This window comes from Oncorhynchus tshawytscha, linkage group LG08 (assembly GCF_018296145.1).
Source record: "Oncorhynchus tshawytscha isolate Ot180627B linkage group LG08, Otsh_v2.0, whole genome shotgun sequence".
Taxonomy (NCBI): Eukaryota; Metazoa; Chordata; class Actinopteri; order Salmoniformes; family Salmonidae; genus Oncorhynchus; species Oncorhynchus tshawytscha.
The window spans coordinates 20,956,506-20,977,282 of record NC_056436.1 but is presented as its reverse complement, the minus strand read 5'-3'; the positions used below and the strand labels follow the sequence as shown (position 1 = coordinate 20,977,282).

The window sequence follows — 20,777 nt, the reverse complement described above, 5'->3', positions numbered from 1 at the left end:
TCAATAAATGGTTGTCAGATATAACACTTTGACAACTGCTAACCTTTTCAATATTGACATGCAAAAGACATGGAAGAGACATGCAACCAAAATCAATAAATGTTTCTCATACTACTTGAGTAGTACCTTGATTGTCTTTTATACTGACAGGTGCTTTCACTTGGGTGAATCTGTTTTTTATGTTTGACAAGAGTATTTCTAGTTTTCGTAATGACACAAATTTTCTGGATTGGTCTTCATCCTCCAGTACTCCACCAGATGGAGTTTTTGTCTCATCAATGTGATACTGCAGGAGCCTTTCAAAGTCTGATATAATAGCTAGGTCATTATCACCATCTTGGCCATCAGTAAAAGTCTCTGAGCTTCCTAGGCTGTAGTCAAGCCACAGGAATTTGTGCTTCCCAAACATGTCCAACAAAGTAGTTATTTCATCTGTGCTGATTTGCTTTTGGATATTCTTGTATTCTTTCAAAAATGCTGTGGCTTTCACCGAGTCTTTTACTGGGGTTGACTGAGACTGTGGTTCTGGTTCATGGAGGTCCAGGTAAGGAAGATCAGGTGGGGGTTCTTGTTCCTCCTCTTCTTGCCCCTTTGGTTCTGGGTCTTCTAAGTCTTTGGAGTCAGTGCTTGGGATCAAAAAGTCCATTGCATTTTCAAAGAAACTCCTAGTACCCTTGTTGACTGATGTGTCTGTAATTTCCTCTTGATGGGACCCTACTGAATACTGGTCAGATGGCATGTCTTGATTTTCAAGGGGTTCACTGTGAGAAGTTGATTTGTTCACAAGTTCTTCTTGAGTGGGGTCTAGGCCTACTATCTGATCTGATGGCATGTCTTGCTTTTCAGGGGGTTCACTGTGAGAAGTGGAAGTCTCACCCTCTCTTTCAACATTGTGAATAGATTCAATATCCCTATAACTGATTTTCTCAAAATCAACCTTCTCAATCACGTCCACGTTTTCAAAATCCTGCTGCCTATCTTCATCACTAATTGTGCTCTTTACATCTGTTGCTTCTTGATCATTAGACCAACTGTCTGAGAGGAAATTCTCACCTGAATACAATGTATCATGGTCTATTGTTCTCTCTGATTGAGTAATGACATCATAAACTTCATCAGTGGGGGAAAGCTGACTAACTGCATGTGACTGATCAAAGCTATTTCGTCCATCATTGGTTTCCCTATCCTGTAGGCCTAATTCCTGTGCTCTCTCGTTTTCTAGAGTGATCTCATTATACAATCCTTTGGTCCCTTTTGAATATACTTCCTGGCTACTGACTGATGAGATGTGATTCCTGTCATCTAGCGGCAGATTATTGTCCTCAATTGCTGTCGTCTGGTCACTCGTCATCCCAGATCTATCATTCGGGACATTTTTCTCATCACTGTCTTTTTGAGATTCATGGGACTCCCTGTGGACATGAATGAAATCTTCTACTGACATGTTTTCTGTGTCTGCCTCCTCAAGGATTTCTGTCTGTCGTTGTTCATTTCCAATTTCTGTCTCAGGGGGAACTAGCTCTGAGCTGTCAGGATACATTTCAATTTTAGCATCAGGTTCGGAACTGCTCTGTGTATTTTCAAAGACATGTGTAGGGAGAGTTGCTTGATCCCCATGGTCTCTCTCAACTTCAAATATTTTCCCTGGTTCTATCCCCTCTGTCTCAGTAACTTCTAAAGTTGAATCTGCTTCCTCTATCTCAGATGCTTTGTCCACAATATAACGTCCCCCATCATCATTACCTTTATCAGATAGAAGATTGTTACTTGTAGTGTCAGCATTTAGTATAGTTGAGTCTAACACTGGGCCAAGGGTAATGTTTATCATCCCTATGTTACCTACAGGATCGGCCTCAACGTGCCACTCCTTGAAATGATCAGAGGAGGAAAATTCCTCTTGATCAACAACTTCCATTACATTGGAATTACTTTCCTCATAGTTAGAAGATAACCAGTCTTTCAGCAAAACTGAATCTATGTCTCCAAAATGAACATTCTTATCTGGTACCTCTAATGTATTCTCATTCTTGTCCTTACTTTCCTCATCCCCACTTGAGGTAATCAAATGATGTATTTCCTCTCCTGGTACATTTTCAATGACTGGATCAACTCTGACAGGTTCAACTAAAGATAAGTTCAGGACAAGTTCAGCTATGTGAGGGTCCTGGGCATTATGCAGATGGGGGTCAGGTGTCTGTGTGACCTCCTGCAGCACTGAAGCATCCTCTGTACCTGGCATGCTTGTCTGACTATATAGCATCCCTACTCTGTCCCCATTGTCCTCTTCTGCTGGGCTCTGAGGCACTAGAATACTGTCATCTCCTTTCTGATTGGAGGATACCACTTCAATACCTGTAGTGTCAATGTCAATGTCCTCCACCTCAGCATGCATTACAGATGTATCCTCTGATACATTAGGTAGCTCCTCTGTCAGTGTTTCTGCTTTTGTCTGAATAGGAATCGAATCAGAGAGATTTGGAATCCCTGATCCTTCTAAAGCATCCTGACCAGCTGAATGATCAGTCTCAACATCATCCAGGCTATTTTCAGCAAGGTCAGCAGCAGGACTCTCTTGATGGTGATTAAGGGCATTCTCATCACTATCATGCAAAAGCGCTTCGGGGAGCACAGTTGATATTTTCACATCCTCTTCATTGTCTGGTTTGGGGTCCGACACTAATTGCTTTGGCTCTACACCTCCTTGGGAACTGACAGGTTCATTAGTAGTGACATCATCTATCTCTAATCTACCTGCAGAATCGTGCTCATCATTTTCATTGATCTCAGCTATAGATTTTTCACGATCATCTTCAAGATTCACTATTCCGGTTGTGTCCTGTAATTGAGGGTTGTGGGACAAAGACATATACTTGCTATTTCCAAGTAGCTGTTTGAATGCCTCCAGCATTTCATTACTGTCATCTGTATGATTTCTGTCATTTAGCGGCAGATTACTGTCCTCATTTGCTGTCGTCTGGTCATCCGTCATCCCAGATCTATCATTCAGGACGTTTTTCTCGTCACTGTCTTTTTGAGATTCATGGGACACCCAGTGGACATGAATGAAATCTTCCACTAACATGTTTTCTGTGTCTGCCTCCTCAAGGATTTCTGTCTGTCTCTGTTCATTTCCTGTTACTGTCTCAGGGGGAACTAGATCTGAGCTGTCAGGATACATTTCAATTTTAGCATTGGGTCCGGAATTGCTCTGTGTATATTCAAAGACATCTGTAGAGAAAGTAGCTTCATCCCCGTGGTCTCTCTCAACTTCAACTATTTCCTTTGGTTCTATCCCCTCTGTCTCAGTAACTTCATTAGTTGAATCTGCTTCCTCTCTCTCAGATGCTTTGTCCACAATATAACGTCCCCCATCATCATTACCTTTATCAGACAGAAGATTGTTACTTGTAGCGTCAGCATTTAGTATAGTTGAGTCTAACACTGGGTCAAGGATAATGTTTATAAACCCTGTGTTATCTATGGGATCGGTCTCAACGTGCCACTTCTTGGAATGATCAGAGGAGGGAAATTCCTCTTGATCAACAACTTCCATCTCAGCTATAGCTTTTTCAGGATCAACTTCAAGATTCACTATTCCAGCTGTGTCTTGTAATGGAGGGTTGTGGGACAAAGACATATACTTGCTAGTTTCAAGTATTTTATTGGCACTCTGAACCGTATCTATATCTAATGGAGGGGGATGTGGAACCTCATTGCTGTCATTACCATCATTATCATCCTTCCTACCTACAGAAGCCTCGGTAGAATCATATGGGATAGCCGTCTGAGAAGTAAGGGAGGTCTCTGTATCTCCATCTGCTTCTGCCGGTTTTATACCTGTTACCTCATCACTTTGGGCATTTTTATAATTGTTAGTTGTATCGGCCTGAAACGGTGATACCAGAGTGTCAAACATGGATGAGAACACAGACTGTGACTCTGTTTCTGACTGAAGGCTGATATCTTTATCCTCTTCATCCTCAGCTATAAGTATATCCTCCTCCTCCTCAACATAACCCTGTTCTCCATAAAGGCCTACAATATTGTTATAGATGCTACCATACCACCCTGCATCTTCTTCTTTTCTTAACTCACCATCTTCTTCCTGACTATGACGGTCCTCTTGGTTATAATCCTTAACAGGTTTTGAGGGGTGTGTCTCTGTTCTCTCTGCCTTCTTACCAGTGGTATCATCTCTCTGGTGCTCTGTTTCTTTTATTTGCTCCACTGTGGCATCATGATGAGACTGACTTGTGCCAAGATCCTGTGGGTCTCTGCCTGCTGCTTCTATTATCTCTTCAACCTTATCCTGATTAGATTGACCAAAATGTAAGACATCTCTAATGCCAATATTCAGCCAGGAGTTAGAGGGTGGGGGTTGCTCTTCCACTTCCTTTTCAATGGGCTTCTCCTCCTCTGGAGCTTTTTGACCAAAACCAAAGGCGCTAGTCAGTCCATCTCCAAACCAGCCAGAGTTTTCAGCATTTTTCTTCTCTTCCTTCAATTGGTTCACATCAATGTCCAAAGCAAGTTTCCTGCTCCTGAAAGACTCTTGTTCTGGATTGTCTTCTTTGGGATTATCATCTGGGTTTTCACCACCTAAACTAAGCCATCCAGTTACTGTAGAGCCAATCCACTGAGACCCTTCTTGTTCGCTAGGTTCAGGTTTGGTATCATCAGAGAAGTGTTCCATTACGACCTGAATGGCATCTTTGTTTCCTGTTTCATCACTGCTCTGTGCAAAACTTTGGGACAGAAAGGCATCTTTGGAAGTTTTAGAATCCTGAGCATCATTGGCTGCGATTTCCTGAAATTCTGAAACTAGATTTTCTTCATTGTCCCACTCACTGGAGTCATTATCAATTAATGAGCCATACTCATCTATGCAGAAGAAGTCTTGTTTCTAAAAGGAACATAAGAGTACCTTTAATTAACAGAATGTGTTTAACAAAATAATTTAAAGCACTGCTTATTCACCCTTCAATACACATGTATAACCATACATTAAATAGGCCTAAAATTCATAGAGTAGTAAAGTGGAAAAATTACCTGTGTGGCCACTTCTTTCTCTGTGTTTGAATAAATTTCATCAACTTCCACAGCGTCTTTTGAGAAATAACCAAATCGTCTGTCAATCTGAAATACAGCATAGGGCACAAAACATTATTGCATAACAAACATACAACAAAATATATGTTATTCAATGGGATTTCAGTGACAAAAAAAACACTTACACTTCCTGCCCATAAATCATCTCTTTTGCCAGAGAGTTTGTGGTAAACAAATATCACATCCCCTTTTTTGAAGTTGAGGAATCTACAATCCTTTCCTCTGTGATCTCTTGTGGCCCTGACCCGACTCAGCAAGCCTATACACACAAAAGCCACATAAGGTAATGTATGAATAATTAATTTGTAATATGTGCTGCACATAGCCTAACCATTTATTTTCTTGTTATCTACTTACTTTCACATTCAGAGTCGCCACAAATTTTGAAGTCAGACAGCAATCCCCAAGTTAGAGTTGGAAAAAGGAAAATAGTAAATGTCCAAATGTATATCTGTGAAGCAGCCATATCGACCCTGGAAGTCCAGTCATGTAGAATGGTCCACAGTGAAACTGGGTAGTTAAAAAACTGTGGTGAAATGGTGTTCCAAGTTGAATAGTCATGTTGCGTTGAATTCCATTGTGCCAAATGAACATTGGCCTTCAAGTTGTTGCAGTCACATCTCAACAAGTAAACATGTTTCAATGGCTAAATGAGGAGGGAATCAAGATACAAGGTAACTGAGGAGTAATGATTAACGTGGCAACAGTGCTTGCAACAAGAATGATTTTATTTACCAAGGCAAGGGCTGATCTATAAGCAATACAAACAATCAATGTTTATTGGAGAAGTATCTCCCTTCAGGTGATTTTAATTATTTGTACAGTAATTATGACGTAGTATATTTTGTTGTAAAAACAATATGTTATTGGTCATTATGTTGGAAAGCAACGCGTGGAAAATTATGTTGTAGACCTTGACCTGTGGAATTTGGAATGCCAAAATACACATGTAGCGTTGTCTTTAAATCACCATGGCAACGGGCACATTCTAAACGCGTCATGATTCGCACTTGAAACAAAATGGCGTCAAAGTTTAATTTGATGTGAGACTTGTGTCCTTATCCAACAAAACAACCTTTATAACGTGATAACAGAAGTACAGTAGTAAATACAAGTGTCATTAGTTGCCTGTTAATCTAACAGTATATCAATCCGACACTGAGCAAATAATTTGGAGTTTCAGCATGAAATCCGATGTGGAGGAACTGATGCCCAGGCTTCTGCCTGTGGAAACATGCGACACTGGCGAAGACTTCAATCTAAACGAGCCTCCAAGAAATCCCCAGGAGTATTTGAGACAGGTTCAGTAAGTCCCGCATAGCACTGTCTTTTCATAGTTTTCACGCATATTCCCAGGAAACACGCATTCATGTAATAAAAAAAATACGCTGCCTTTGTCTTTTTTTTTTCAGATTAGAGGCGTCTCTCTGTCCTGATGTTGTGGTGGCGAAGATTGATCCAAAGAAATTGAGAAAGAAACAATCAGTGAACGTGTCGGTAAGTTTCACCATGTAGGTAGGCCACTGCCACAAATAAAATGTAACTAGAGGGACAGACAGTCTATCTGACTATGTATGTATAATTTCTTGTCAACTTTTATTTGGTAGCTCACAGGTTGCGAAGCTGCTCCTCAAGGATTTTCACCGAGTTTAAAATGGCAGCGACAGCAAGTCAGCAACTTCTCAGAAATAAGACAGGTAACTATAGATTTTATTATCCCCTATACATTTCCATTTATTTGTCACGTTGGGTTGAAGTGAGTTATTCTGATCATGTTTTACTACTTGCAGAGTATCAGTAAGCATAGACAACACTGGAGTGGTCATGCATTGGATGACAATGTGTTAATGGTGATTATGATTTTTTGTTGTTGTTATTGGTAAAAGTGAATTGTAAAATACAACATACACTCTCTAACTATGTGTTTTGTCTATCTCCAGCCAAAACAGGACGCGGAGGAACAATGGAAAAAGTTCTGCCTGGGTGAAAATGTTTATTTGAACTCCCCTCCCATTGACCCTGGTACTGAAGATCAAGGCCTTGATTATGTGAAGGTAATCTTTTAGACCAGGTTTCTTAAACTATGGGTCCAGACCCAAAGCGGGCCCTGGGCATGTGAGCAGTGGGTCACGAGTTATGAGAATACATCTATAGTCTCACAATATTTTTTTCTTAATTTTGGTCATGGGAGGACGATTTGGGTCATGGGAGGATGGTACATTTCTCATTTGGGGCTCGAGCTGAAAAAGTTTAAAGAGTAACTTTTATGAAAAAACATGTATTTAATTAAACCAGATGTTTTGGAGTATAGTATAGTCATATGTCATTTATTGTCTTCATTTTTGACTGTTTGTTGCAAAAGTGAAATCGTTTAGCAGTAAATCTATCTCTTTCCCCATAGTGGTTCAACTCTACCATTGAAATCGTGATGTAGAGGCACCTTGAGAAGGTGCCTCTACGTCATGTCAAGGGAGGGTTTGGTATGACATACATTCCCTTCTAGATGTGCTGGGTGGTCCCACCTCAAGGGAGGGGTTGGTATGAAATACACTCCCTTCTAGATGTGCTGGGTGGTCCCACCTCAAGGGAGGGGTTGGTATGAAATACACTCCCTTCAAGATGTGCTGGGGGGTTCCACCTCAAGGCTTACTATAAAAGCAGGTGAAAGTTTGACTAATTTGGCAATGGTCTTGCTAAGTGGAGTGTGCCAATATATTTTGAATGGTACTTCCATGACTAAACTACTGACCTTACACTAAATTCAAAATGCAGTAAGGCACATTTCCGCACATGACCAAATTCAATGTTTTTGCTTACCATTTTATACACTGATTTTACGAGAAAAAAACATGTAGGCTATGAGGATTATACATTTATATTCGTGTCTACATCCATCGTAACAAGAAATAGATGACAGTGGTGGTCATGTCAAAGTATTTGTTTTTTTTCCTCAGTTGTGATGACTGATTGGTGGTGCTCCTATGAAACAGTTCAAATCAAATTGTATTTGTCACATGAGCCGAATACAACAGGTATTAACCAACAATGCAGTTCAAGAAATAGTTAAGAAAGTATTTACTAAATAAACTAAAGTAAAAAATAAAATACAAAGTAACACAATAAAATAACAATACCGAGGCTATATTTTTTAAAAGATAAAAAATATATATTTAACCTTTATTTAACTAGGCAAGTCAGTTAAGAACAAATTCTTATTTCCAATGACGGCCTACTCCGGCCAAATCCGGACGACACTGAGCCAATTGTGAGCCGCCCTATGGGACTCCCAATCACGGCCAGATGTGATACAGCCTGGAATCTAACCAGGTACTATAGTGGCACCTCTTGCACTGCGATGCAGTGCCTTAGACCGCTGTGCCATCGGGAGCCTATATACAGGGGGTACCGGTACTGAGTCAATGTGCAGGAGTACAGGTTAGTCGAGGTAATTTGTACATTTAGGTAGGGGTAAAGTGACTATGCATAGATAATAAACAGTGAGTAGCAGCAGTGTAAAATAATTTGATTAATTGTTCAGCAGTCTTATGGCTTGGTGGTAGAAGCTGTTAAAGAGCCTTTTGGACCTAGACTTGGTGCTCTGGTACCGTTTGCTGTGCGGTAGCAGAGAGAACAGTCTATGGCTTGGTTGACTGACCCCCCCCCCCCACAACTTCTCATCTGAATGCATTTTATTTTTTATTATTTGAAGGTTTTGGGCAAATGCTGAAATTGGGATTGAGAGTTCCCCTTTAAGAACCCTTGTTATAGTGGAAATATCTGACCATAGATAATATACATCATGTAAGATTTTTGTATAAAGAGTTTGCCATTAATCATGCGATATTTAACCACTTGTTTCACCAGGTTGGTTTTCCACCTTTCCTTAGTATAGTGAGCAGATTAAATCAGGTGAGTGTTTTCACAGCATTGACATGGCACTCACTGCAATCCTCCCTCATCAGTTGATGCTTCTAATCATGACTTCAATGACGGTACTCGTGTTTGACACTCAATTATATCTTCCCTACTAGGCCACAATCTCTGCAGTTTTGGAGTACTTGATAAACTGGTTTGAAGAGAGAGAGTTTGTCCCGCAGTTGGTAAGTTCAGTTTCTTTAATGTCATCAACACAATTTGGCATTTTTAATACTTTCCATGTTTGGGGTCAATTTCATATCTATTCCAGTAAATTCAGAAAGTAAACCCAATTCCAAATGGCCTCTAATGAAAAAGCATTGAAGAGAATTTGGAATTGACTTTCGAATTTCAGTTTACTTTCTGAATTGACTGGAATTTTAAATGGAATTGACCCCAACCATGATGCTTTCATGGCTAATATGTGTTCAACTTCTCTAGGGAAGATGGCTGTATGCACTGCTGGCTTGCCTTGAGAAACCTCTTCTCCCTGAAGCACATTCCCTAATAAGACAGCTGGCCAGACGGAGTTCTGAAGTGCGGGCCAATCTGGTAGGATGATATAGTGGCTGGTATTAATGGATGTTGAGATGAGAGGTTACAAACCAACTTCCTTATGGGTAAAATTCAACTGTTCAAATACAGCAGATGCTCAAATGTTTGATAAGGATGAACAGGGTATAATTTTTTCTTTCTTTACCATTACAGGAAAGCCAGGAAGATGAAAGGTTGTCTCCTCTAAACTTGATGATCTGCCTTGTTGCTAGGTAAGCTACGTTATTTGACTTCACAAAAACTCACAGCCAGGAAAACTTGTCGTTTGATAATCATATATATATATATATATATATATGATTATCAAATATATATATATATATATATATTGATATGATTATCAAACGACAAGTTTGATATATATATATATATATTTTTTTACATAGGTACTTTGATCAGAACGACTTGGCCGATAAGGAGGACTAAATGGGTTAATGTGGTGAAATCCACGATTTGAGGCTGAAACTGATCACACCATGAACTGTAGCTCTATGAACCCATCATCATGCTCAGATTTGGGATCCATGGGAAGTTGCACTGTGGTAATTTGTGAAGAAAATGTACCCAATAAATGGTGAAATTTGACTTTTTTTCTATTATAGTTAGTATTCAACTTCTGCTATTGTTGGAATTAAATAAAATGTTTGCTTTCACAATTGTTGTGTTTTCATCTTTACAAGCCCACCACTGCTATGTACCTTAAAGAAAAACTGTATGCCATACAGACATCAGACATACACATAAATCCATTGTTCTGAAGGAGTGTTTTAGTAACCAGATGTTTTAAATGCCACTTTTCTGTGGTGTAACTTTAGGATCAAAACAACCAAATTACTATTATTATTTGTCATTATTAGGGCCCTGTGTTTTGGTTAATAATGTGACATGACCTGAATTATAGCCTTTATTTGAAGTATTTTACAAAAATGAGAATTGGACCAAAAGTAAAAGTAAGTGTCTGAGGATGGTGCTGCTGACCAAAAGAAAACAGGACAGTTAGATGAAAAAGCGTCAAATCAAGGTCATGTGACCTCATTAAACAATATACAGGACCGAGTCAGAATCAATGGGCGAGTTCGTTTTGCATGGACCGGTGTCCGGGTGGAGATTTCACTTAAGGACCAATGGAATGGTCCCGGGGCACCGTGCCATGCAAACGATTTCGCCCAAAGAAAATATTTGATTATCGTCAAGAAAATACTGGACATGTGGCGATTGCTTTCTGGAATCCTTGGGACGTCCTTACCCCCATTGCAGTAAACATTGCAAATGGTTGGGGTAGGGATGTCCCAAGGATTTCGGAAAACAGTAACCCACAATTTATGGACGTGTGCGTTTAACTACGCTAATGAATTTGCCAATTGGGCATTTGAGTTGTCAATCAACGTAGTGAAACGCGTTTATCACACCCCATGATGCATTGCGGCGAGTGACCTGTGAGAGGAAAGCTTGTTAGTTAGCTAAGATGGCGGTGGCGGTAGGTTCTTTGCAAGCCCAGCTTGAGAAAGCTAAAGAGAGTTTGAAAAATGTAGACGATAATATCCGTAAATTAACTGGCCGGGATCCTAATGAATTGAGGTAAGACATACTGCATTTTGAAACGCAACATTGTATTATATGTGTCAGCCTTTATTCGTCTAACGTTATCTAGCAATACGCCAGTCCCAAGAAAAAAATGGCATCTCCCATTCTCGTGGACAACCAGGGTGCGTGCTGTATAATCGAGTCGGCCTTGTGGTAGTTGTCTAGTTAAATGGAAGTACATATACTTAAATGGCTTACTGGAGTTTTTACTTACCGGTAGGTGACAGCTGGGTGGTTGCGGTTGCACATTCATTATTGTTGAACTGGCGAAGTAACGTTAGCGAGATAGTAGTAATATTATCATATTTTTTTCTGCTAGCAAGCTAATTTACTCAGTCCTTGTCAGTTACGTTTTATTCTCCCATTAACGTTAGCTTGCTAATTAATAACTACTAGCCACGAGTTGGCTAGTTTCGATTCAGTTTCATGTCCAGATTTATCGGAGTAGAAGTAACGGTAGTTAGCTTTTCCACACGGATTTATTGTCTATCTCCATTCCAAATGGATTAACACCCCTATATAACGTCAGCTAGCTAGGTTTTCTCAAATCTATCGCTAGCTATGACTACAGCTCTGGTCCATCTATGTATGTTACAGCTAAATCATAAGAAGTAACTAATCTCTCTACCTTCCTTTCAGACCTGGCCAAGCTAGAAGGCCAACCATCCCAGGCGTTGGAGGTAGGGGACGAGGAATCAACTTGTTGAGGTAAAACATTTTGCCTTACTTTCCATCAGTTGGTGTCAATACCTCTGTCAGAGCTTTATGTAACATTCATACTTGTCTACAGACGTGGACTCTCCGACATTGGTGGAGGACCTGGAGGACCCCCAGCTAAACAGAGGGACATTGAAGGGGCCCTTCTGAGGTTAGAATAATCTATAGATCTGGCCCTTTTCCTGCTGCAGTAAAAATAAGTGGTACTCACTCTGCTCAAATCAAATTACTTGTCACATGGTTAGCAGATGATAATTTGAGTAACGAGATGCTTGTGCTTCTAGTTCCGACAGTGCAGTAATATGTAACAAGTAATCAAACAATCCCCCAACTACTCCATCTAAAGTTGTGAATATGTACATGTAAGTATATGGATGAGGAATGGCTGAGAGGCATAGGCCAAGTGCAATAGAGGGTATAAAATAGTGTGGTATGAGTAATATGTGATATGAGTAATGTAAGATACGTATACATTTAAGTGCATTGTATGAAGTGATTAATGATCCACTTAATAAAGTGGCCAGTGATTGGTCTCAATGTAGGCAGCAGCCTCTGTTAGTGATTGCTGTTTAGCAGTCTGATGGTCGAGAGATTATTTTTTAGTCTCTTGGCCCCAGCTTTGATGCACCTGTACTGACTTTGCCTTCTGGGTGATAGTGGGGTGAACAGGCAGTGGCTTGGGTGGTTATTGTTCTTGATGATCTTTTCAGCCTTTGTCATTGGGTGCTGAAGGTGTCATGGAGGGTAGGTAGTTTGCCCCCAGATGATGCGTTGTACAGACCGCACCACTCTCTGGATAGCCTTGCAGTTGCTGTACCAGGCTGTGATACAGCCTGACAGGATGCTCTTGATAGTGGATCTGTAAAAGTTAGTCAGGGTTTTAGGTGACGAGACAAATTTCTTTAGCCTCTTGAGGTTGAGGTGCTGTTGGGTGGACCATTTCAGTTTGTCTGTGATGTGTACGCCCAGGAACTTAACTTTCCACCTTCACCACTGCTGTCCCTTTGATGTGGCTAGGGGGGGCGCTCCCTCTGCTGTTTCCTGAAGTCCAGGATCATCTCCTTTTTGTTGACTTTGTGTGAGAGGTTGTTTTCTTGACACCACACTCCGAGTGCCCTCACCTCCCTGTAGGCTGTCGCATTGTTGGTGATCAAGGCCACTACTGTTGTGTCGTCTGCAAACTTGAGGATTAAGTTGGATGCGTGCATGGCCACAGTCATGGGTGAACAGGGAGTACAGGAGGGGGCTGAGCACGCACCCAGGTGGGGCCCCAGTGTTGCGGATCAGTGAAGTGGAGATGCTGTTTCCTACCATCACCACCTGGGGGCGGCCCGTCAGGAATTCCAGGACTCGATTGCACAGGGAGGGGTTGAGACCGAGGGCCCCCAGCTTGCTGATGTATTTGGAGGATACTATGGTGTTGAATCCTTTTGTCCAGATGGGTAAGAGCAGTGTGATGGCGATTGCATCATCTGTGGACCTGTTGGGGTGGCATGCAAACGGAAGTGGGTCTAGGGTGGCTGGTAAGGTGGTCATATGATCCTTGGCTACTCAAAGCACTTCATGATGACAGAAGTGAGTTCTCAAGTGATGTCTCTACCTGCAACTTCAAAATCATTGTTGCTCTATTGACGTGCCTCTAAGTAAATCGGGTGATACCTTTACTACTGTTTTGGTTGGTTTCCTGAGCTGAAGACTGCGGTTCAGATCTCACCCTTGACAGAGAATTGCATCAATGTTTTTCAGCCTTGGATACACCTTCACAGCAAAAAATCACATGCAATGTAGGGTATATAGCCAGGCCTAATTTGTTTGGTTTTCAGCATGAATCTGCTATCCATTACTGCAGGGGGCTTTCTCCCTGGCCTTAGAGCTTGGTGTTTCTGATTGTGATTTGTTTAGGGAGTGTAGTTGCGTTTCCTTTAGTCAGCCGTTGGCTCATTTTTAAATAATTACAATAAGAAGAAATTGTCAGAAAATACACCGAAAATAAATATCCTCAATCATATTTGCTTTGTGTGGAATTTGTCCTCTTGCGTGTCTTCATTGTATAGGCTGGCCGGTGACCAGCGAGCGAGGAGAGATTCACGCCGTGACAGTGACGCTGATGATGATGACGATGTCAAGAAGGTAAATCATTGTACACTGAATGTCTAATCTTTCCCTCAATGTTTTAACTCCCTGCTTGCCATTCTCCATACATAGCCAGCGTTGCAGTCATCAGTAGTAGCTACCTCCAAGGAGCGTACGCGTCGAGACCTGATTCAGGATCAGACCATGGATGAGAGGGGAAAACAAAGGTAATGCATCATTACGTATGCGTAAGGAATAAGTGGGTGGCAGGTAGCCTAGTGATTAAGAGCGCCAGTAACCGAAAGGTCGCTTGTTCGAATCCCTTAGCCGACTAGGTGCTAATCTGTGCCCTTGAGTAAGTCACTTTACCCTAATTCCGCCTCTTAAGTTGCTCTGGGTAAGAGCATGTGCTAAATTGAACTTTTCTATTTCCAATAAATCATCTAACTGTTATCATGCTAGTCATTGCTTTTGCTTTTTCCCTATAGGAATCGACGCATGTTTGGCCTGTTGATGGGAACGTTACAGAAATTTAAGCAGGAATCTAATGTGGCAACAGATAGGGTAGGGATAACACTTTACTCCAATATGTGCATCAAAACTAATCACTGCTGTTCGAATACTGTAAATGCATAAAAATTGGCCTTAGCTTTATGCTTGGTGAAAATGATTCCATCCATTAAGCTATAGTTTGGAATATTTCCCAATGGGAAATTCATTTTTGTTTAATGTTTTATCTCATCTTAGCAAAAGAAACGCATTGAGATTGAACAGAAATTGGAAGTTCAAGCTGAACAAGAACGCAAGAAAGTAGAGGGCGAAAGACGAGAGCTCTTTGATGAGAGGCGTGCCAAGCAGACAGAGCTAAAACTGTTGGAACAGAAAGTGGAGCTTGCTCACTTGGTAAGGACCTTTCTTGAAAGCAATATTCAATCTTATTGGTTATGGTGTAGCCTTAGAAAAACTAAGGAAATGTTAAACCAGTAGGAACATTGCAGTAAGATGAAATTAAACCCTCATGTGTTTTCCCCACATGTCAATGAGGAGATTCTGTGCTCATGAACTTTTTTGTATTCTAGCAAGAGGAGTGGAATGAGCACAATACAAAAATTGTCAAGTACATCCGCACAAAGACCAAGCCACCCATATTCTATCTGCCTGGGAGGATGTGCTCAGCCACTCAGAAGCTCTTTGATGAGTCGCAGAAAAAAATGAATGGTAAGCAATTGTGCCTTTAGCCATTCCTCTGCACTCGACAAGTGGCAATAATACACGTCCTTGGTTTGCGTTGTCTGTCACTGAATCTGTTTTTGTTTTATCCCTGTTTCCAGTTATGTTTGAGGAGAGATGCGAGGCGTTTGCCGAGTATCTGAATAAGATGGAGGCTCGGCCTCGACGCCAGTCTCTGAGGGACAACGCTCTGGGTAAGGACCTGAAGAAAGAAGAACAAGAGGAGGGTAAGCCCACGGGTCAGGTAGTCAAAGCGACAGGTAATCGGTTTAATGTGGAGATGGAGGACGAGGCAATACTAGAGGGGGATGTGGGTGCAAAGCGTAAGGAGGACAGAAAGAAAAAGCCAGGAGAGAAAGTCAGGGAGCAGGCACCTAAGAAGGGGGAGCAGGCACCTAAGAAGGGGGAGAATGAGGAAAATGGTCAAGACATTAGAATAATAGAGTTCAGAGAGGTGGAAGAGCAGATGGAGGTTACTGCAGTGGTGAGGGAGGCTGAATGGCAGGTCGGGGATCAGGATAAGAAGATGGAGGATAGTTTGGTGATAGGTGGGGCAGAGGTAGATAATGAGAAGGAAGCAGAACAGCAGCAACCGGTTAAGGTAGAAAAGGAAAATAAGCCGCTTCAGAATCAGGACCCCACAGCTGTGTCAGACGACCAGGAGAAAAGCTTTGAAATGCAACCAACTGAAGATGAAGAGCCACATACAGAAGTGTCCATACCCCTGCTCTCAGAGCCCAACCCTAGTCTGGAAGTCTCTGATGGAGCATCTATAGCCCCCGAGGTTCAGATCCCCCTGCTGGAGGCTGGAACAGAGCCTCTCACAACAGAGCAGAGCCAAGAGGCTGATCAAGGTGCAATGAAGCAGACTGTTGATGTCCAGCCTGCCCAGTATGATGCTGCCCCCAAGGAGCTGGAGCCTCTGATCGGGGAATCAAGCAGGGGACGTGGAAAGTCCAAGTCAAAGGACAAGAAGGTAGATGGTGGTGGCAGCAGTAGCTCCTCAAGTAGCTCTTCTGGCTCCTCATCCAGCGGGAGCTCCGGCTCCTCTAGCGGCTCCTCCAGCAGGAGCAGCTCCTCCAGCAGGAGCAGCTCCTCTTCCAGCTCCTCTAGCAGGAGCCGCAGCCGGGGGAGGAAGGACAGGAAGCACAGGAGGAAGCCGTCCGAGAGGAAGAAGGGAGGTGGTGACAAGAGCCAGAAGTCGTCCATGGCCAGTGGTCGTGAATCCAAAGGTTCCAAAGAGAAGGGCTCTAAGTCTGACAGGAAGAGGACCAGCTCTGAAGGCTGCCGGTCAGGGAAGATGTCCTCTCGCAGTGACCGGGATCGCAAGTCTGATAGGAAGGAAAAAAGACGTTAAAGTTGGTTCTTCTGTCATTTTGTTTATCCTTTTGATAAATACATTTTCATAAGTGAAATGTTGTGGATTTCCATAAATGGAGTTCCACAGGGTAGGGAAACTTAACTGCCTTAGTGTATTTCTTGGAACAATGTGGGTTTTTAATCAAATCTTTCTTTCTCTAGTCCCCATTCAGTTGACAGCCCTGCTGCGCCGGGGTCTGGACTTATTCTACCTAGATTTATTTTATTTTATTGTTTGGTTTTTAATTGTTCCTAAACAGGTGCAATGTGAAGAGGATGCGTTTTCTTTGACTCCAGTGTTAAGGTTAAGGTAGTAGTGTAATGTTGAAGTGTAACATGCAGCTTTTTTTATTCATCCAAAGCCTTCATCCATTGCCTCAAAGCAATGTCTAGCTCTGCATTGTGCATGACACTTGTTTTTGAAAGTAATGTAAAAAATTAAAAAAAATCCAATGAAATCTAAGCATCAATTAAAAGAAAGAAAAAGCGGTCATATTCTTGTCATTAATGGCTCACATCTGAATGATTTCTTATAGCCTAATGGTAATTAAATGCTACTTGTTGGTTATGATGCAGAACTACTTAAACCACATGCATATTCAATGTAAATGGTTTTAGGTTAACTGATTTAAAAGCCTGTTTTTATATAATTGGTGGACACCCTCTGGCAGACCAGTACCCTTTTTAGAATGGATACGTGACGCATGATGCTCCAGACATAGTGCCTTTGGAAAATGTTCAGCCCCTTCACTTTTTTCACACTTTGTTACATTACAGCCTTATTCTAAAATGATTTTAATCAGCAATCTATACACAATACCCCATGATAAATTAAAAACAGGTTATGAATTTTTGCAAAAATATTAACTTTATACTTCTATTTCAACAAGGAACACAGACTGAGACCAGGGTCTCTTACAGCTGGTCCCTGCATATACATGTTTACGCATACAATTTAGGTACAATGATTAAGAAACTACATAAGACAAATAAAACGATCACATAATACAGCAATAGATTACATTTACACATGGGTTATTGCCCTAACAGCACAAGAACTTGCATTACCCGAAACAGTTGCAAGCGTTACAAAAATAAAAATCGATTAAATATTTAAAATGGACAAGTCTTAAGTTTAGTGGCATGGTCTACAGTCTCTCAAGCTTTCGATGAGTATGAACAAGGCAGCACAGTACTTTATCTCGGGCATTAGTAATGTAATTTACAACGTACAGTGGCCGTAGTAGTACTGTGTTTAGGTCTGAAGCCAGATTGATTATTAAAGTGTTAACAGTTAAAGATTGTAGTTGCTTTTTCACCAATGACTAGAATTTTAGCCAAATCAAATTTTATTTGTCACATACACATGGTTAGCAGATAATGTGAGTGTAGCGAAATGCTTGTGCTTCTAGTTCCGACAATGCAGTAATAACAAGTAATCTAGCTAACAATTCCAGAACTACTACCTTAGACAAGTGTAAGGGGATAAAGAATATCTACATAAAGATATGAATGAGTGATGGTACAGAGCGGCATAGGCAAGATACAGTAGATGGTATTGAGTGCAGTGTAAACAAAGTGGCATAGTTAAAGTGGCTAGTGATACATGTATTACATAAAGGTACAGTATATACATATGAGATGAATAATGTAAACATATTAGGTAGCATTGTTTAAAGTGGCTAGTGATATTTTACATAATTTCCCATTATTAAAGTGGCTGGAGTTGAGTCAGTGTGTTGGCAGCAGCCTTGAGATGGCCTTGAGATAGAAGCTGTTTTTCAGTCTCTCGGTCCCAGCATTGATGCACCTGTACTGACCTCGCCTTCTGGATGATAGCGGGGTGAGCAGGCAGTGGCTCGGGTGGTTGTTGTCCTTGATGATCTTTATGGCCTTCCTGTGACATCGGGTGGTGTAGGTGTCCTGGAGGGCAGATAGTTTGCCCCCAGTGATGCGTTGTGCAGACCTCACTACCTTCTAGAAAGCCTTACGGTTGTGGGCGGAGCAGTTGCCGTACCAGGCGGTGATACAGCCCGACAGGATGCTCTCGATTGTGCATCTGTAGAAGTTTGTGAGTGCTTTTGGTGACAAGCTGAATTTCTTCAGCCTCCTGAGGTTGAAGAGGTGCTGCTGCGCCTTCTTCACGATGCTGTCTGTGTGGGTGGACCAATTCAGTTTGTCTGTGTATGCCGAGGAACTTAAAACTTACTACCTTCTCCACTACTGTTCCATCGATGTGGATAGGGGGGTGTTCCCTCTGCTGTTTCCTGAAGTCCACAATCATCTTCTTAGTTTTGTTGACGTTGAGTGTGAGGTTATTTTCCTGACACCACACTCCGAGGGCCCTCACCTCCTCCCTGTAGGCCGTCTCGTCGTTGTTGGTAATCAAGCCTACCACTGTTGTGTCGTCCGCAAACTTGATGATTGAGTTGGAGGTGTGCGTGGCCACGCAGTCGTGGGTGAACAGGGAGTACAGGAGAGGGCTCAGAACGCACCCTTGTGGGGCCCCAGTGTTGAGGATCAGCGGGGTGGAAATGTTGTTGCCTACCCTCACCACCTGGGGGCGGCCCGTCAGGAAGTCCAGTACCCAGTTGCACAGGGCGGGGTCGAGACCCAGGGTCTCGAGCTTGATGACGAGCTTGGAGGGCACTATGGTGTTAAATGCCGAGCTGTAGTCGATGAACAGCATTCTCACAGGTATTCCTCTTGTCCAGATGGGTTAGGGCAGTGTGCAGTGTGGTTGAGATTGCATCGTTTGTGGACCTATTTGGGCGGTAAGCAAATTGGAGTGGGTGTCAGGTAGGGTGGAGGTGATATGGTCCTTGACTAGTCTCTCAAAGCACTTCATGATGACGGAAGTGAGTGCTACGGGGTTGTAGTCGTTTAGCTCAGTTACCTTAGCTTTCTTGGGAACAGGAACAATGGTGGCCCTCTTGAAGCATGTGGGAACAACAGACTGGGATAGGGATTGATTGAATATGTCCGTAAACACACCAGCCAGCTGGTCTGCGCATGCTCTGAGGGCGCGGCTGGGGATGCCGTCTGGGCCTGCAGCCTTGCGAGGGTTGACACATTTAAATGTTTTCCTCACGTCGGCTGCAGTGAAGGAGAGTCCGCATGTTTTAGTTGCGGGCCGTGTCAGTGGCACTGTATTGTCCTCAAAGCGGGCAAAATAGTTATTGTGGTGGCAGCACAGGAGAGCTTAGAGATGGGCTGATAATTATCCAATTTACTACCATCACCTCCCTTGAGTGGTAAAAACAAAAGCTGATTTCCAAGATTTGGGTGTCTTTCTTACGACAAATGTTTGATTTTAAGATATGCGTCAAATTATTCAAACCCTTTGCTATGAGACTCAATTGAGCACGGGTGCATTCTGTTTTCATCGATTTATCCTTGACTTTTCTACAACTTGATTGGAGTCCACCTGTGGTAAATTCAATTGATTGGACATGATTTGGAAAAGCTTGCACACACCTGTCTATTTAAGACGCACAGTTGACTGCATGCCACGAGGTCAAAGGAGTTGTCCATAGAGCTCCAAGACAGGATTGTGTCCAGGCACAGGTATGGGAAAGGGTGCCAAAAAATTCTTGCAGTTTGGCTTCAATTCTTAAATGGAAGAAGTTTGGAACCATCAAGACTCTTCCTTGAGCAGGCTGCCCGGCAAAACTGAGCAATTGGGGGAGAAGTCCCTTAGTCAGGGAGTTGACCAAGAAACCTGATGATCACTCTGACAGAGCTCTTCTGTGGAGATGGGAGAATCTTCCAGAAGGACAACAGTCTGCAGCACTCCACCAATTAGGCCTTTATGGTAGAGTGGCCAGACGGAAGCCACTCCTCAGTAACAGGCACATGACAGCCCACTTGGACTTTGCCAAAAGGCACCTGAAGACTCTCAGAACATGAGAAACCAGATTGAACTCTGTCCTGAATGCCAAGTGTCACGTTTGGAGGAAACCTGGCACCATCCTTACGGTGAAGCATTGTGGTGGCAGCATCATGCTGTGGGGATGTTTTTTAGCGGCAGGGACTGGGAGATTAGTCAGGATTGAGGCGAAGATGAACAGAGCAAAGATCCTTGCTGAAAACCTGGAGCAGGTTGGGGGGCAAAGATTCACCTTCCAACAGGACAACAACCCTAAGCACACATCCAAGACAACACAGGAGTGGCTTCGGGATAAGTCTCTGAATGTCCTTGAGTGGCCCAGCCAGAGCCTGGACTTGAACCCGAT

General features: G+C 42.3%; 3 protein-coding genes across 9 annotated transcripts in view; 2 read left to right on the top strand and 1 right to left on the bottom strand.

The window, feature by feature from the left end:
- Nucleotides 1-5,727, bottom strand: part of ctage5 (CTAGE family, member 5) — a 29,205-nt gene extending 23,478 nt beyond the window's left edge. For 2 of the 6 annotated variants that reach the window (XM_024430323.2, XM_024430324.2), the window contains exons 1-4: nucleotides 5,467-5,727; nucleotides 5,235-5,368; nucleotides 5,050-5,136; nucleotides 4,096-4,903 (exon numbers count right to left, since the gene is read on the bottom strand). In XM_024430323.2, the coding sequence (XP_024286091.1) occupies nucleotides 4,096-4,903; nucleotides 5,050-5,136; nucleotides 5,235-5,368; nucleotides 5,467-5,575 (1,138 nt within the window). In that variant the 5' untranslated portion in view covers nucleotides 5,576-5,727. Of the gene's footprint in view, nucleotides 1-126; nucleotides 3,424-4,095; nucleotides 4,904-5,049; nucleotides 5,137-5,234; nucleotides 5,369-5,466 lie in introns of those variants that run through there. The other 4 variants (XM_024430319.2, XM_024430320.2, XM_024430321.2 and 1 more) reach the window with 3 other exon arrangements.
- Nucleotides 5,728-6,091: 364 nt separating this feature from the next.
- Nucleotides 6,092-10,235, top strand: gemin2 (gem (nuclear organelle) associated protein 2). 2 transcript variants are annotated; one of them, XM_024430330.2, is made up of 10 exons: nucleotides 6,093-6,415; nucleotides 6,522-6,606; nucleotides 6,717-6,806; nucleotides 6,900-6,959; nucleotides 7,050-7,163; nucleotides 8,974-9,018; nucleotides 9,141-9,209; nucleotides 9,466-9,576; nucleotides 9,733-9,791; nucleotides 9,966-10,235. In XM_024430330.2, exons 1-10 carry the CDS (start codon nucleotides 6,294-6,296, stop codon nucleotides 10,003-10,005), a joined length of 795 nt encoding a protein of 264 aa, XP_024286098.1. In that variant the 5' UTR covers nucleotides 6,093-6,293; the 3' UTR covers nucleotides 10,006-10,235. The 2 variants fall into 2 exon arrangements, with proteins under 2 accessions (XP_024286099.1, XP_024286098.1); XM_024430331.2 differs by lacking the exon at nucleotides 6,900-6,959 and having other exon boundaries at nucleotides 6,092-6,415.
- A 765-nt stretch (nucleotides 10,236-11,000) lies between these two features.
- pnn (pinin, desmosome associated protein) lies at nucleotides 11,001-17,033 on the top strand. Its single transcript, XM_024430332.2, has 9 exons — nucleotides 11,001-11,157; nucleotides 11,803-11,871; nucleotides 11,954-12,031; nucleotides 13,935-14,010; nucleotides 14,086-14,180; nucleotides 14,442-14,517; nucleotides 14,701-14,856; nucleotides 15,033-15,171; nucleotides 15,285-17,033. Exons 1-9 carry the CDS (start codon nucleotides 11,045-11,047, stop codon nucleotides 16,538-16,540), a joined length of 2,058 nt encoding a protein of 685 aa, XP_024286100.1. The 5' UTR covers nucleotides 11,001-11,044; the 3' UTR covers nucleotides 16,541-17,033.
- Nucleotides 17,034-20,777: the final 3,744 nt, after the last annotated feature.